This window comes from Berghia stephanieae, chromosome 7, assembly GCF_034508935.2.
Source record: "Berghia stephanieae isolate SIO BIC M18660-M18661 chromosome 7, UCSD_Bste_1.3, whole genome shotgun sequence".
NCBI lineage: Eukaryota > Metazoa > Mollusca > Gastropoda > Nudibranchia > Aeolidiidae > Berghia > Berghia stephanieae.
This window is the reverse complement of record NC_088366.1, coordinates 31,442,004-31,456,046: the sequence shown is the minus strand read 5'-3', so window position 1 is coordinate 31,456,046 and position 14,043 is coordinate 31,442,004. Positions and strand designations below refer to the sequence as shown.

At 34.0% G+C, this 14,043-nt stretch overlaps 1 protein-coding gene across 1 annotated transcript in view; it reads right to left on the bottom strand.

Moving 5' to 3' along the window:
- The window catches only part of LOC144976216 (snaclec B7-like), a 20,583-nt gene extending 8,029 nt beyond the window's left edge, over positions 1-12,554 (bottom strand). Inside the window, exons 1-4 of the mRNA XM_078920399.1 lie at positions 12,524-12,554; positions 11,148-11,233; positions 5,692-5,845; positions 1,973-2,137 (exon numbers count right to left, since the gene is read on the bottom strand). Of these exons, the coding sequence (XP_078776525.1) occupies positions 1,973-2,137; positions 5,692-5,734 (208 nt within the window). The 5' untranslated portion in view covers positions 5,735-5,845; positions 11,148-11,233; positions 12,524-12,554. The remainder of the gene's footprint in view (positions 1-1,972; positions 2,138-5,691; positions 5,846-11,147; positions 11,234-12,523) is intronic.
- Positions 12,555-14,043: the final 1,489 nt, after the last annotated feature.

Sequence of the window (14,043 nt, the reverse complement as noted above, 5' to 3'; positions counted from 1 at the left end):
AATAGAATTACAAAAAAAAAAGTAGAACAATCATACTGGTCTAATATCTCAACCTCTTCTTCTTCTTCTTCTTCTTCTTCTTCTTCTTCTTCTTCTTCTTCTTCTTCTTCTTCTTCTTTATTCCCTCCTCCTCCTCCTCCAACACCTCCTCCTCCTCATCTTCTTCTTCTTCTTCTTCTTCTTCTTCTTCTTCTTCTTCTTCTTCTTCTTCCTCCTCCTCCTCCTCCTCGTTCTCCTACTCATTTTCCTCCTCCTCCCCCTCCTCCTTATTATCATCATCCTTCTCCGCTAAACATGGCTGACACCTGTTGGCACTGAGCTTCGGCTCAGTGTATCTTGTACAAAGCTTCCCTTTTATGAGTGGATGGATGCCACGTTACCTATAAACATTGCTACTTTCAATGTGAGATCATTAAACAACAACCTTCCAAAGGAACAACTGATAAATGATTGTGTAAAGTACAAAATAGTGTGGTTGTGTATTCAGGAAACAAAAATAAACGGATTTAGACTATTGTGCTTTCCAAACAGTACTCCTCATTATGGAAGTAGATTTATTATTAACAGAACTTTGAGCAAATTTATATTCAAGGCATGGGAAGTTTCTCATAGAATAATGTGTTGCCCAGTTCAATCTGAAGACTGCTAAAGGTAAGACCAACACTGTTTACATCGTCAATGTCTATGGTCTCACAATCGAACGTGCGAGAAAAGATCCAGAGGAGATCGACAATTTCTACAAGGACCTAAATATCACATAAAAGACATTAAGCAATAAAGGTATGATCATGATAGCCGGGGACTTTAGTGCTAAAATAGGACAACGAAAAGAAGTCGACTCATGCATTGGGGCCTGCTCGAAAGGGATACAAAATAAGAACGGAGAGAGACAAGTAGAATTTTGCGAGGACAAAACCTGTTTTCACAAACAGTGCATTTTGCCATCCGTCACGTCACCGGACAACATGGACAAACCGGTTTCGAGATCAAACCAGTGGTACAGTAAAGCCAATAGTATATGTACAACGAAATAGACTATATTACTTTGTCAACAGCGACATAAAAAGGCCATTACAAATGCAAGATCATATTGTGGCACGCTCCTATCAAGTGACCATAAACTCGTCATAACATGTTTCAAATTTTACCTACTCACATGACGGCACAAGAAACAATCAAACAACAACACGAAAAATATAAACATTAGTAGAATAGTGAACGATCCTAAATGTCGCATTTGGCCCTAAATATCAACAAGCGCTTGACTCACTCAATGAACAACAAAACAACACACGCCACGCACAGACAGCAGACGTGTTGTGGACAAATACTCGGTCAGCAATAATTAAAGCCGCCGAACTCACAGCCGGCGTCATAACAATTTGAAAAGTATGCCGTTTTCACGACAAAAATTTGGAAATATTGTCAACAAAGCAAAAACAACTCAGAATAACAATCCAAAATACAGTAAATGAAGGTGAGAAACGGTGTCTCAAAAAAAAAAAAAAAAAAAAAAAAAAGAGACAAGACGCTGCATGAAATAAGAAAAAGGACCATCGAAATAAAAACATTGGAACTCGATCAAAAAGTAGAAGCTGTAAATAAAGCAAGCAATGACCAAGCAATTTTCAAAGCCGTAACGCTGTTAATTCAGAAGTCTTTCGAAAACCCAAAAGTACTGGACGAGCCAGGAAAGTAGAGAATCGACCCAAATGAGATACACCAATTTACTACACATTGTTTAAAATACTGTTACATTATCATCACAATAGCACTTGTATATGACATTCAAAAGCAAAATTAGAATAAAAAATAAAGCCCGTCTATAACACAAACCAAAGATTTTGACTTTATTTCCCCCTCTTTATTCCTTCTTAACTTCGCGACGTAAGACTTTAGGAGGAAGAGCACAGTATTTTTAGACACCCCCCCCCCCCCATACAATATTTTGCGATTATCACGATTTTCTTACCTGCGATGAATTGATTCATCCCTTTGGATTCAATCCTTATCAAATCGCCCTTATATTGCCGGCAATGAATCCGAGCATCGTCCCACGTCCTCCGTATTTTGAAGAGCTTCACGCATGTCTTTCCTCCGTTGTAGAATAGCCAGCCGTGTGGGCAAACGTAGTCATCTAGAAAAATGAATTGTTTTTTAAAAACTCATATCAAATATTTATAAAGTAATACTTCAAAGCCATGTGGTTCATAGAGCCGATGTTTATTCTGGTTTCTATAGCCGTAAAAGAGAACTGGCAATCGCTTGCTACCTTCTTGGTTTGATTTTTTTAGTCCTTCAGAGCCATTGGGCCCATGGAGCCGGAGTTTATCTCGGTTTCTATAGCGTGGGACGGACAATAGCAATTGCTTGCTATCCTTTGGATAGGACGGTAGTCTATTGCAAAGTACCTTTTTGATTAGGTGCTGGTATATCGCTTAGAACTTTCTGTCAGATCTAACAGACCCAGCCACCCAATCACTTCTGGGTGGAACAGGGGTTCAAATAAAATATCGACTTCACCCGGGATTGATCCCATTCCTTTGCGCGTTAATCGAGCACTCAACCGCCTGAGCTATCAAGACTCCAAAACATCTATAGCTTGATAATTTAATTTGTAGATCATACTGACACAAAGCCTGTCCGTTCCTGCATCGTGTTAAATCTGGTTGTGACAAGGAACTAGATCAAACAGTAATATTAACTCTAGTGGAAAGTACCTTACAAAGGACTGGCATCGTGTTCAGGGTGTAACAAACATTTATTGTCACCTTCTGTTACTGACCAGAGAAACAAAGTCAAACTCTGGAACATGACAATATAACAATAGCATTATCAATACCAACGAGTGATAATAATAATAATAATAATAATAATAATAATAATAATAATAATAATAATAATAATAATAATAATAATAATAATAATAATAATAATAATAATAATAATAATAATTATAATAATATCATTATCAACATTGAAAGGAAGTCTTACTTGTAGCCTTTACGCCATTTATTTATAAATTGTTTGTCAAAATTATCTATAGGGAATGAGATTAGGGGAAGAGTAGCGTCCCTTGATTGGACGTCACCTGACAGAGAGAACGTCAATTTGGTTTTGCGCATGCGTCTTTCGGTGAAGTGTCTCAAGCGTGACCTTCGTTACTCTAAGTCACGAAGGCCACGTCTCAAGCCGCTTTCACCGGAAGCGAGGGCGAGAGACGCATGTGCACAACCAACATGACGTTCTCTCTCTAATAACTTTTCCGCTAATCTCATTCCCTATAGTCAGATTTTTTTATTAATGGCGCGTGTTTTTCTGGTTTTTCTCAGCTGTCCCTCTATCAAAAGTTGTAAAAATTTGTGTCAACCTCTGAATCAATTTGTCTTAACTGAATCTAGATTTTGGACCGTATTGATGCCATATGAAAAAAGTTTTCTTCTTTAGACCCATAAAAAAAAAACTACTTTAAAATAGATGACATAAAATTAGAGATTTTACACTGTAAAAAATGAAAACAAGTTACGCACCACAAAGTATGAATGAATTCATCGTATATCCAAAAAATCTTGTGCTGACGTAGTGATTATGAGTTCACGTCATACTTCTTTCCAAATAATAATAATTCACGTTAAGTGTTATATACATAACACTTAGATATCTATGTAGTTTGTATTAAATTTTGAATTTATTATTTATGGCATATAATCTACATCATGTCGCAATTACCAAAGACTGGTTTGAAATCTCTCGCTTTAAATCATTTGGAATAGTGATTGTATACTCAATATTGTCAAATTAACACTGTTTATATAACTTTGACAAATTGTTGTCTATGCATGGCCTTGGTTGGCCCATGGTCACTTTAAGGCTCCAACTTTGGCAAATATAAAAACTGACATGATTTCATGGTTCCAATCAGACAGTACTACATATTCTGACCATTTATCAAAATGCTAACTATACTCCTTAGTAAAAAAAAAAAAAATAAATGAACCAGAAACAGCTTTCAAAGCAGACTGTCTAATCAGGGAGTTTTGACACGAGGTTGCGCGACTTCCCCCATATCACTGTGAGCGCAATCCAATCGAGGTCATTGGGCTTAAGTAGACGGAAAGATTGAGAGGAATTTACTCTCACCGACGAGTCAATAAATGATAAACAGTAGACTGAGAAACGGCATGTCTCAACCTTCGATAACAAGAGGAAAATTACATTTCATTGGATAGGGTGATGCTCGGAATCTTTCTGTAGTCGTTTCATTTCTCCTTTTCATCATCCTCGTCATCAGACTGTGCTGATTGATGTGTCCAGTATTTCTTAGTTGTTGTTGTAGTAGTTGTTGTTGTTATTGTTGAACACATATTTCTGGAGACGCTGTCTCATAATTGATGAATTTTTACTTTTCACCAGTCTACATAAATTTATCTAATCCTCTTTGGCATAAACAAAGCTATTTCTCAAACTTTTGCAATCAAAATTATATTGGAAGCGCGTTATCTTCACTTTCGTTTGTATTCACCAGTAATGTGTATTGATAGTTATAAAATGTAGATGCCTGATAGTTAATAATTGCCATTCGTTGCTTCAATTTCAAATACTGCACGTATATCGTTTAAGCTTCAATTAACCGAACACTCCAGTTTAACGAATTCCTTGAAAATCGATTTGCGGAAAATTCATAATTTTAATAATGTAAATCTTCTATGAGTTCCGATCCTCACCTGTTATCGATTTTAATATAGCTGAAATAAACAAAATCCTTTCCTATTGTTTTAAAATTCATAGACAACTTGATTCAGAGGTTCATACACATTTTTGCAGCTATGCATTGGGGGGCAGCTGAGAAAAAGAAGAAAAGCACACGCCACTTATTAAAAATCTGACTATAGTTTGTTGCATGATGTTTTATCTATTCACTGCTACGTAACAACGTTTAAAATAACAGGATGTTTTGTACCAAAACCAACCCCCTCTCAAATTCTTGCCTTACTTGTGTCACCTATAATATCCTCATGTATTGTTATTGTTTGATAATATTATAATGACGTTATAATGGGGGGCGAAGTGGCCGAGTGGTTAAGGCATTGTACTGTGACCCGGATGACCCGGGTTCGAGCCCCGCTTCAGGCAATTTCGTTTTTTTTTCCTTGAGCAAGATTATTAACCCCCAATTTGCTCACATGGACAACATGGGTGATTCCTGTTGACATCAGACATCTTGTTTGATGAGTTATCTATATTCCTTCGTGGAATGCCTAGGCGACAATATCTTATGATGTCGTGGCGCAAAAGGCATATAAAAAAAAAAATAATGACGTGATTCGTCCACGAAGCATGGCTACGGTAATTAAATCGTTTTATCCGTCTTGGGTTATCCCATATTGAGTGATTCGTTTTAATAACGTAGGAGTACAATTCGACGTAACTATGCAATGTTTGGAATTACAATTTCCTGGTATAATAATTTAAATGAACGCTGTTTGAACAGTAATTTCACTTATCCTTTTATAATCATCATCATCATCATCATCATCATCATCATCATCATCATCATCATCATCATCATCATCATCATCATCATCTTCATCATCATTATTATCATCATCATTATCATCATCTTCATCATCATCACCATCATTATCATCATCATCTTCAACATCATCATAATCTTCATTATTTATATCTTACCACGGGCAGGGGAAGGTTTTTCACATACAAAACTGGACTTCATCGAACATTTTTCATAAGACCATTTACTGAATTCGTCGTTTGTAACAACACATGTATCGTTTTCTTTCGAAAATCTGCCCCCGTAAAAGTAAAAGTAATCAAAATAGACAGGCTGAAATGATTAAAAACATATAAATGAATATAAAGCCACATTTACAGCATGTATTTATCTCTCAACAAAATCTCTTTCCATTTAATACTGCGCTGAAAGTTCATTGTCAGTGAACACTCAAGAATTTACCTATGTTTGTTTTTTTTTTTTAAACTTTGTGAAAGGGATTATTAATGAGAATGCATCCCAAGATTCTTTGTAATCATGGAATTTTTACATACATCCAATTTACTTGCATTTTGGCATCTAGCCATTCCTTAGCTTTCTTCATTTCTCTCTTTTTAAAAAATCAAGAACTTAGGACATAAAAGAGATGTATTGTTAGTATAAGTATACAACTGAGAGTCATGTGCTGTTATACAAAACATTTTTCTCTTCAAAAGAGTATGAATGAGGTAAAAGCGGTCCAAGTATTGAACGTTTGTAGACTTCAGATTACAATCTTGTGACGTATTCCATCTTGTGTACATGTTCTTGTGTTCAGGATTTTAATGCAAGCAAATGAATTGTCTGGCATTATAAACCACAATAAATTTCTTTGTTTCATATTACGTCTGACAAAACAAAAAAGGTAAAAGAGTCAATTGATTGGAAGAAGAATAGTTTTAACCGGTAATTAATTATTTTCGAAAAGAATCAAAAAAAAAAAAAAAAAAAATCTTTTTCATGAAATTTGACTTAGACGGGGCTCAACCATTAACTTTTCTTGGAAAAATATTAATTTATTGAATTGAAGAAACTTTTGTGTTTTACAAAAAAATTAAATTTTTAATTTCAGAAAGGGGTGATCTCCCAATTTAAATTGCTTCTTGACATATGAAAATTTATATTAAAAAAAAATTTACGTCTCTATATAAATTGATAGTATTTTAGATTTTTTTTCTTTTGGAGGTAAGATTTGTGTATGAGCAAAGGTGAATAAATATTTAAAAAAACAAAAACAAACAAAAAAACCACAAAAAACAAAAAACAAAAACAAAACATAACAAACCAAACCACAACTCAGCAAACTGACTTGAAAAGAATCATGTTCCACCTCTGAGATCAGATTAAATTTTTAAAATGCAATATCGGGATCCTCATATTTTATAATATACAATGTTTGTGCCGAAAATATACTTGACTGAAAAGTCTGACCTCCATGTGAAATTTTCTTTCCTTATAAAAATTAATTCATCAAATCTTGTCACTATTTTGCTTATCATATATCCTTTGAAATTGCCAAGCGTCAAGCAATCATTTGTCACAACCCTGAGTAAGTTGCCAAACCGCTACCAATAGTTACATTGAATGTCGGTTCAAATGTCACAAAATAAGGAAATTGTTCTGAAACAGCATGAGGTTACTGAGTTTTTAAGCGCTGAAAGGACATTAGATACCAATAAAGAGGCGTTGAAAAATATCAAAAGTGATGCTTCTTTTTATGTGAATACTATGATGGAACGATGACAATCCAACGGGGATAAGTCTTCAAAATCAATTTTGCTGTGAAAGACGTCAGCATTAGTTAGGAGTAGACGAAACGACTCATCAAAACCGTCGCATTATACAGTGACTCACTGCATAATCGTGTGGGATGTCTTTGGAAAAGTACAATGTCTCATTAGTGAAATTTAAGGTTACAACGAATTGTATGCACGTTGAATTCCTCCATTGTTGATGTCTGAAATGAAAGCCAACAATATTTCTGACGAACTTTTGACCCGTCACCAGACTGAGAGTGACTGTTTTCTTCGCCGTAATATTTCTTTGACGAATCATGGTTACATCGCCACCACACAGAAAACAAAAGACAACCCATGGAATCTTGGCACAAAGGCAATAAAAGAAGAAAAGGTTGTACACAAAAACAAAATGGAGCGACAACTGAGATCGGGCTGCGCAAGGAAAGCATGGGAGATGATAAAGCAAATGGGAGGAGTAGACCAAAAGAAACGAACATTCCCACAAGGAAAAACGATAAATGATGTCAACAAATTAAATGATTTTTACTGTCGTTTTGACAGGCTCCCATCTGTGCACAACGGTTTGTCAAATAACAATGATGAGCCATCTCAGCGTAGAAGACGCACTTTTAACCGCCATAAATTGGATCTCAAAACACCTTGATCAAACGCCCTCGAATTACGCCAGAATCCTGTATGTCGACTTTTCGTCAGCATTTAATGCCATGAACACAGATATTTTGCTTCAAAAGTTGTGCAACATGGATATTCCAAACTACCTTATTAAATGGTATAAAAAGTTTCTGACCCATAGATCGCAATGTGTAAAATTGGGTGAAAATATCTCCAACAAAAGAACTTTGTCGAAAGGATGTCCCCAAGGCTGCGTGAGTTCCCCAATCCTGTACATCTTATACACCAACGACTGTAGACCATCCTTTGAAAATTGTTTTATAGTGAAATATGAAGATGATACTGCTATTCTTGGCTTATTAAAAGATAAAGTTACCGAAAAGAATTATTTCAAACAAATTAATACATTCACAAAATCAGCTTGAAAAAATGAAAGAACAGGTGTTTGGTGTAAAAAATAAAAACGACTTAAAGTGTGTAGAGATCGGTAAAGATGATGTTGAGATAGTTGAACATTTTAAATACTTAGGAATAACCATTGATAGTTCCCTCAATTTCTCTCAACATATTAATATAATAGCTAAGAAAGTTGCCCAAAGATTATACATCCTACGGAAATTGAGAACATTTCAATTAGGGAAGAAAACTATGCTAAGAGTTTATGACTCATTGAATAAAAGTGTAATTGCGTTTGGCTGCACCATATGGTTTGGCGGATGCCGACTTAAAGATAAATAAAAAATTTCAAAATCAATCAAAGAGGCATCAAAACTAATAAAACCATCCTCTTGTTGGAGTTGAAAGAATTCATGGAAAAGCAATAGAAAGGAAAGCATTCTCAATTACCAACAATAAAAAACATATTTTATACCATGAATTTAGTCTTTTACCATCTGGGAGAAGATTTTGTCAGATTAAATGTAGAACTAACAAGTATACATCAACGTTCGTTCCATCAGCAATAAAAATGTTGAATATTTCATATGGTACTGCAAAACCAAGGATTGATGCGTTGACTGATTGACTGATTAATTTATTTAATGTTAAATTAATTGACCAATTGATAATGATGATAATATTTGGTCTCGAGTTGCCACAAATGTAACGAATTGAAAATGAAATGAATATGTTTAGGTTGTGAATATCGCACGCGTGAAAGAAAGAGAGAAAGAAAGAAAGAAAGAAAGAAAGAGAGAGAGAGAGAGAGAGAGAGAGAGAGAGAGAGAGAGAGAGAGAGAGAAAATAAGTAGGAGTGAAATATCTGGCCAATGTTATAGTTATCATATAACGTTATAACAAGTGTAACTAAATGACATATTTATGTACAATAAAGATATATTATTATTATTATTATTATTATTATTATTATTATTATTATTATTATTATTATTATTATTATTATTATTATTATTATTATTATTATTTTTTAATTCTTTAAATTCATTTAAAAAAATTATATATTATTATAATATATTATATAATTATTATTATTATTATTATTATTATTATTATATTATTATTATTATTATTATTATTATTATTATTATTATTATTATATTATTATTATTATTATTAACTCTCCACGTCCCATATAGTTCAAAGTTGCTCTCTCTCTCTCTCTCTCTCTCTCTCTCTCTCTCTCTCTCTCTCTGCTGGTAAAGTGTTAGTATCCGTTCTCTGGGACGGTCAATATGAATATTTCCCATAGCGTTTTTAGAGCAAGGTAACAGTGTGAACTCCACTTGATACGTGAAGCCTCTTCAAACGCTACCGTCTGGATTATCCTGTACTAGCCCAGCAGACAAAAAACCATATTCTCCACCCTGACAATGCACGGGCTGGCATAAGCCTGATGACTCAAGATGTTTAGACTCAGATTTCAGGATGGTCCTAATTTATTCTCCTTTTGGCCCCATTTGACTTTTTATTTTCCCAAAACTTAAAGAATACTTGAAAGGAAATCATTATACCCACGACGAGAACGTTGAAGTATATGAAGAGGTGGTTCAGAGGAAAAGATTCATAATTTTTTGATGACGCGTTACAAGAACTCAAGTATACCCTTAGCGAAGTTGAGTTCATAGTGACTGTGTGGAAAAATAAAGGTTCATTTGATGTATAATTTCAATTTATTAAAAGATTTGTACATACATCATGAATAGGAGGCAAGACTGTTTTAGTCAATCCTTTTATGATCGAATTATAGAAGCTTTTGTAGGTATGTTTAATTTTTTTTTCTTTTTACTAATCTGAAAAACTGACAGGTATCAAACAAAAAAAATTACACTTTGCCACAGAACAAATCTTTTTTTGAAATTTAATTATTTATTAAAATTAATTTCATGATTTTTAATTGACATTTAGTTTTGTCTGAAATATTAGACGCTAACAAAGATCACTAAAGTATTTTGGGAGAACAAAAATTATCAGCAAATTTGCCCTTAATCTGTTTGTCTAATTGAATCAGTCGTTTGATTTAATGGAATAATTATCTTCTATTTTGTAATATTTATATGTTTGTGACGATTATAATAAGTTATGTATTTAGGAAGAATATTTATCTTTAAAAATGAGCATTTTCCCACCTCCGAAATAAGGTGTTTTTTTTCATTCAGCAATGAAATCTAGTTTTCTAAGTGATGACAACTGATTTGCAGAAAATGACATTGAGTTTAGGTGTTTGAAAGATTAATTGTTAATAATAATTACTGAAGCATCATTGTATAAGAAAACAAACAAACAACAAAATCAAACAAAATAATAACAACCCCCTCCCCCCCCCCAAAAAAAAAACACAACAAAACAACACAACAAAAAAATATAAATACAACCATTTATATAAAAAGAACCCCCACTAAATACCCCAATAAAACAAAACAAACAAGCAATAACAAACTTTTTGTTATTATTATTATTATTATATTATTATTATTATTATTATTATTTATTATTATTATTATTATATTATTATTATTATTATTATTATTATTATTTATTATTATTATTATTATTATTATTATTATCATTATTATTATTCTCAAATATAACAGTAAAATAAATATATTTTAGTTGTAATGCAATATTGAACCAGTGCTATGTTATGTGGGCATTTTAAAGTACATATTGGGAGAGACAAGGAGGCTTAATTTTAGAGTGCATGAGGCAATACTGGATTTTAAAATTATTTGTTATTATATAATTCAAGTAATGAAATTGGAACTAACCTCATCATTATATGTCCTGACCTTACGGGCTGATGCATTCCAATAATAACCAATCCACACAGGGATGTATTTACGAGCGATGAAATCTAAAAATTATATATATATATATATATATATATATATATATATATATATATATATATATATGTGTGTGTGTGTGTGTGTGTGTTTGTGTGTGTGTGTGGAGAGAGAGAGAGAGAGAGAGAGAGAGAGGGAGAGAGAGAGAGAGAGAGAGAGAGAGAGAGAGAGAGAGAGAGGAGAGAGAGAGAGAGAGGGAGGGAGATAAATAATATGCTTGGTAGAAAGAAACGTTTATAAAGAACAAGTCCAAGTCAGACCGAAATCATAGCTGTGACATATTGCCTAAAAACGGCGGAATGTCTTGTGAATTAGGCGCCAAAAATGTTAGTTTCAATTTTTTATTACCAGAAATGTGAGATTATTTTTTTTTGATCACTTTCAGAAACTTATGTCTACGATCTTATATTGATAAATTAACTAAAGTTTTATATCTTCCTCCATATCATTAGATTTATTGTAGAAATAAACCTCGACAAAATATCGTTTCGAGGCGATGGGCCACATCTATTATAAAACCGTCCATAACTTATGAGCATTCCTTGGTGTATTTCCAGATAATATCTACAAGGCGTTGCCAAACAAATTCATTGTGGAGACATAGTATTGCTGTCCTCCAGGGGTATCATTATTTAGAATAAATTGACAAATGTGATTTATTTTTTCAAAATGTATGATGTGGATCTAATGAAAAAACCCCCACCAAAATACAGTTTCGAGATAAAATAAATACTTTCCTTGGGAAGAGTGAATTTCGTTTCTTAAACTTCAAGTACACAAAATTTTCGTTTCCGGTCATTTTAGCAATAAATATTAAAAGTAATAATAATAATAATAATATAATAATAATATATAATAATAATAATAATAATAATAATAATAATAATAATAATAATAATAATAATAATAATAATAATAATAATAATAATAAATCGCGCGTTTTCATCACTGTGTGATGCTCAATGCAGGTTGCAAATAAATATACAAAAATTATATAACATATAAAATCGTATACCACATCATATAATACATATTGTAATGTGGTATTTAAGGTCGAGATTAAATTAAACGTTTTAGAAAAATTGGTAATAATTTCCACACCGCACGAGCGTTTTACATAGGTTGTCAGCTCCTGCACTCACAGAATTGCCCTATTCATTAGAATTAAATTATAGTCTGCAAATCCTATGATTTCCCGTGTAATACACTCTATAAATTATGGGTTAGACAAAATAGAAAAGCTATAGAAATATTTCAGGACAGTTTCTGGCATCACATAAAAGCAACGGATGACTTACCATGATAAAAGACTTGTTTGGTATAATCTTGGATTACTATCAGGTTTCCACCATTACTTTGACAGATATCTCGAGCGCCTTGCCAATCTTTCTTTGGGGTTAAGAAGTGTTTGAAACATTTTGTCTCCACCGGATAGAAATCCCATCCATTATCACACCGGAAATCTGTATTTTAATGATAATAAGACTACTACTACTACTACTACTACTACTACTACTACTACTACTACTACTACACTACTACTACTACTTACTATAAAACAATAATAATATATAATAATAATAATAATAATAATAAATAATAATAATAATAATAATAATAATAATAAATAATAATAATAATAATAATAATAATAATAATAATAATAAAGACGATGATGATGATGATGATGATGATGATGATGATGATAACAACAAAATGATAATAATGATATCAATAATCGGATCCACAACTCAAAGCAGAAAGGACGTCCTCACTTTAATACAACTTTCACCTCTGCTCCTGATTCCAGCGAGTGCCTCGAAAACTCACTCCAGGAGGCCCTCAGAGATTGTTCCAACCCACAAAGCAGACGAGTAGAGGGAACACACACCCGTGAGGCCATCTACAACTTTGCCATGGACACCTTCAGCAAGCCAGAAAAGAAGAACTCAGACTAGCTTGAGGCAGGGATCACTTAACCAGAGCCAGCGGTCTCAGCTAAACATTGCCACACTGCTCGAATACAAGAGAGATCTCTCCAAGAAGAGACTCACTGCACCCAGTAAGGCCAGAAGTGACGCTCAGAAGATTGTTCAAAACTTCGCCAACGTCTACTGGCTGCAGCTATAGCGCGGCATCCAGCTCACCGTAGTCAGCGGCAATGTCCGTGGTATGTACTAGAGATTGAAGAAGGTGTTTGGCTTTAAGCGCTGTCAAGTCGCACCACTGGAGTCTGCCTCGGGTGATATAATGACGAATCGCAACCACCAGATAGAGAGATGGGAGAGCACTATGAACAACTGTACTCACGGGAAAACTTGGTTATCAACACTGCAGTCGAAAGCATCTCCCTCTACAAGAAATGGATAAACCTGATGACAACCCCCCCCCCCCCCCCACTTCGAGAACTTAGCATCGCCAACGTCGCCAGTAGCAAAGATACGTATAGTGATGGCATTCCACCTGAAGTCACCACGGCCGGCAAAATAGGCTTTTCTTCTCGACCACTTCCATCAATGGGAGCGATCTATATTGCCTTTCCATGGGCTCGAGGTCATTGGTCAGATTGGAATATATGCTCAAAATGACCCACATAGTGAAGAGTATTCACAATTTGAGAAAAATCCAACACCACAATTGGTCATTTTGCTCTGCGTGACTCATGGGCATGTTTAATACTTTCATAAACACAGCAGCAATTTATAGAGAAATCTCCAATCGTTGTACAGCAACAAATCATATGATCGATGACTAGGCTGGCCGAAAACATGAATATAGATCGCTCCCATTCCTGCTCTAGTGCTGGGAGGAAGGATAA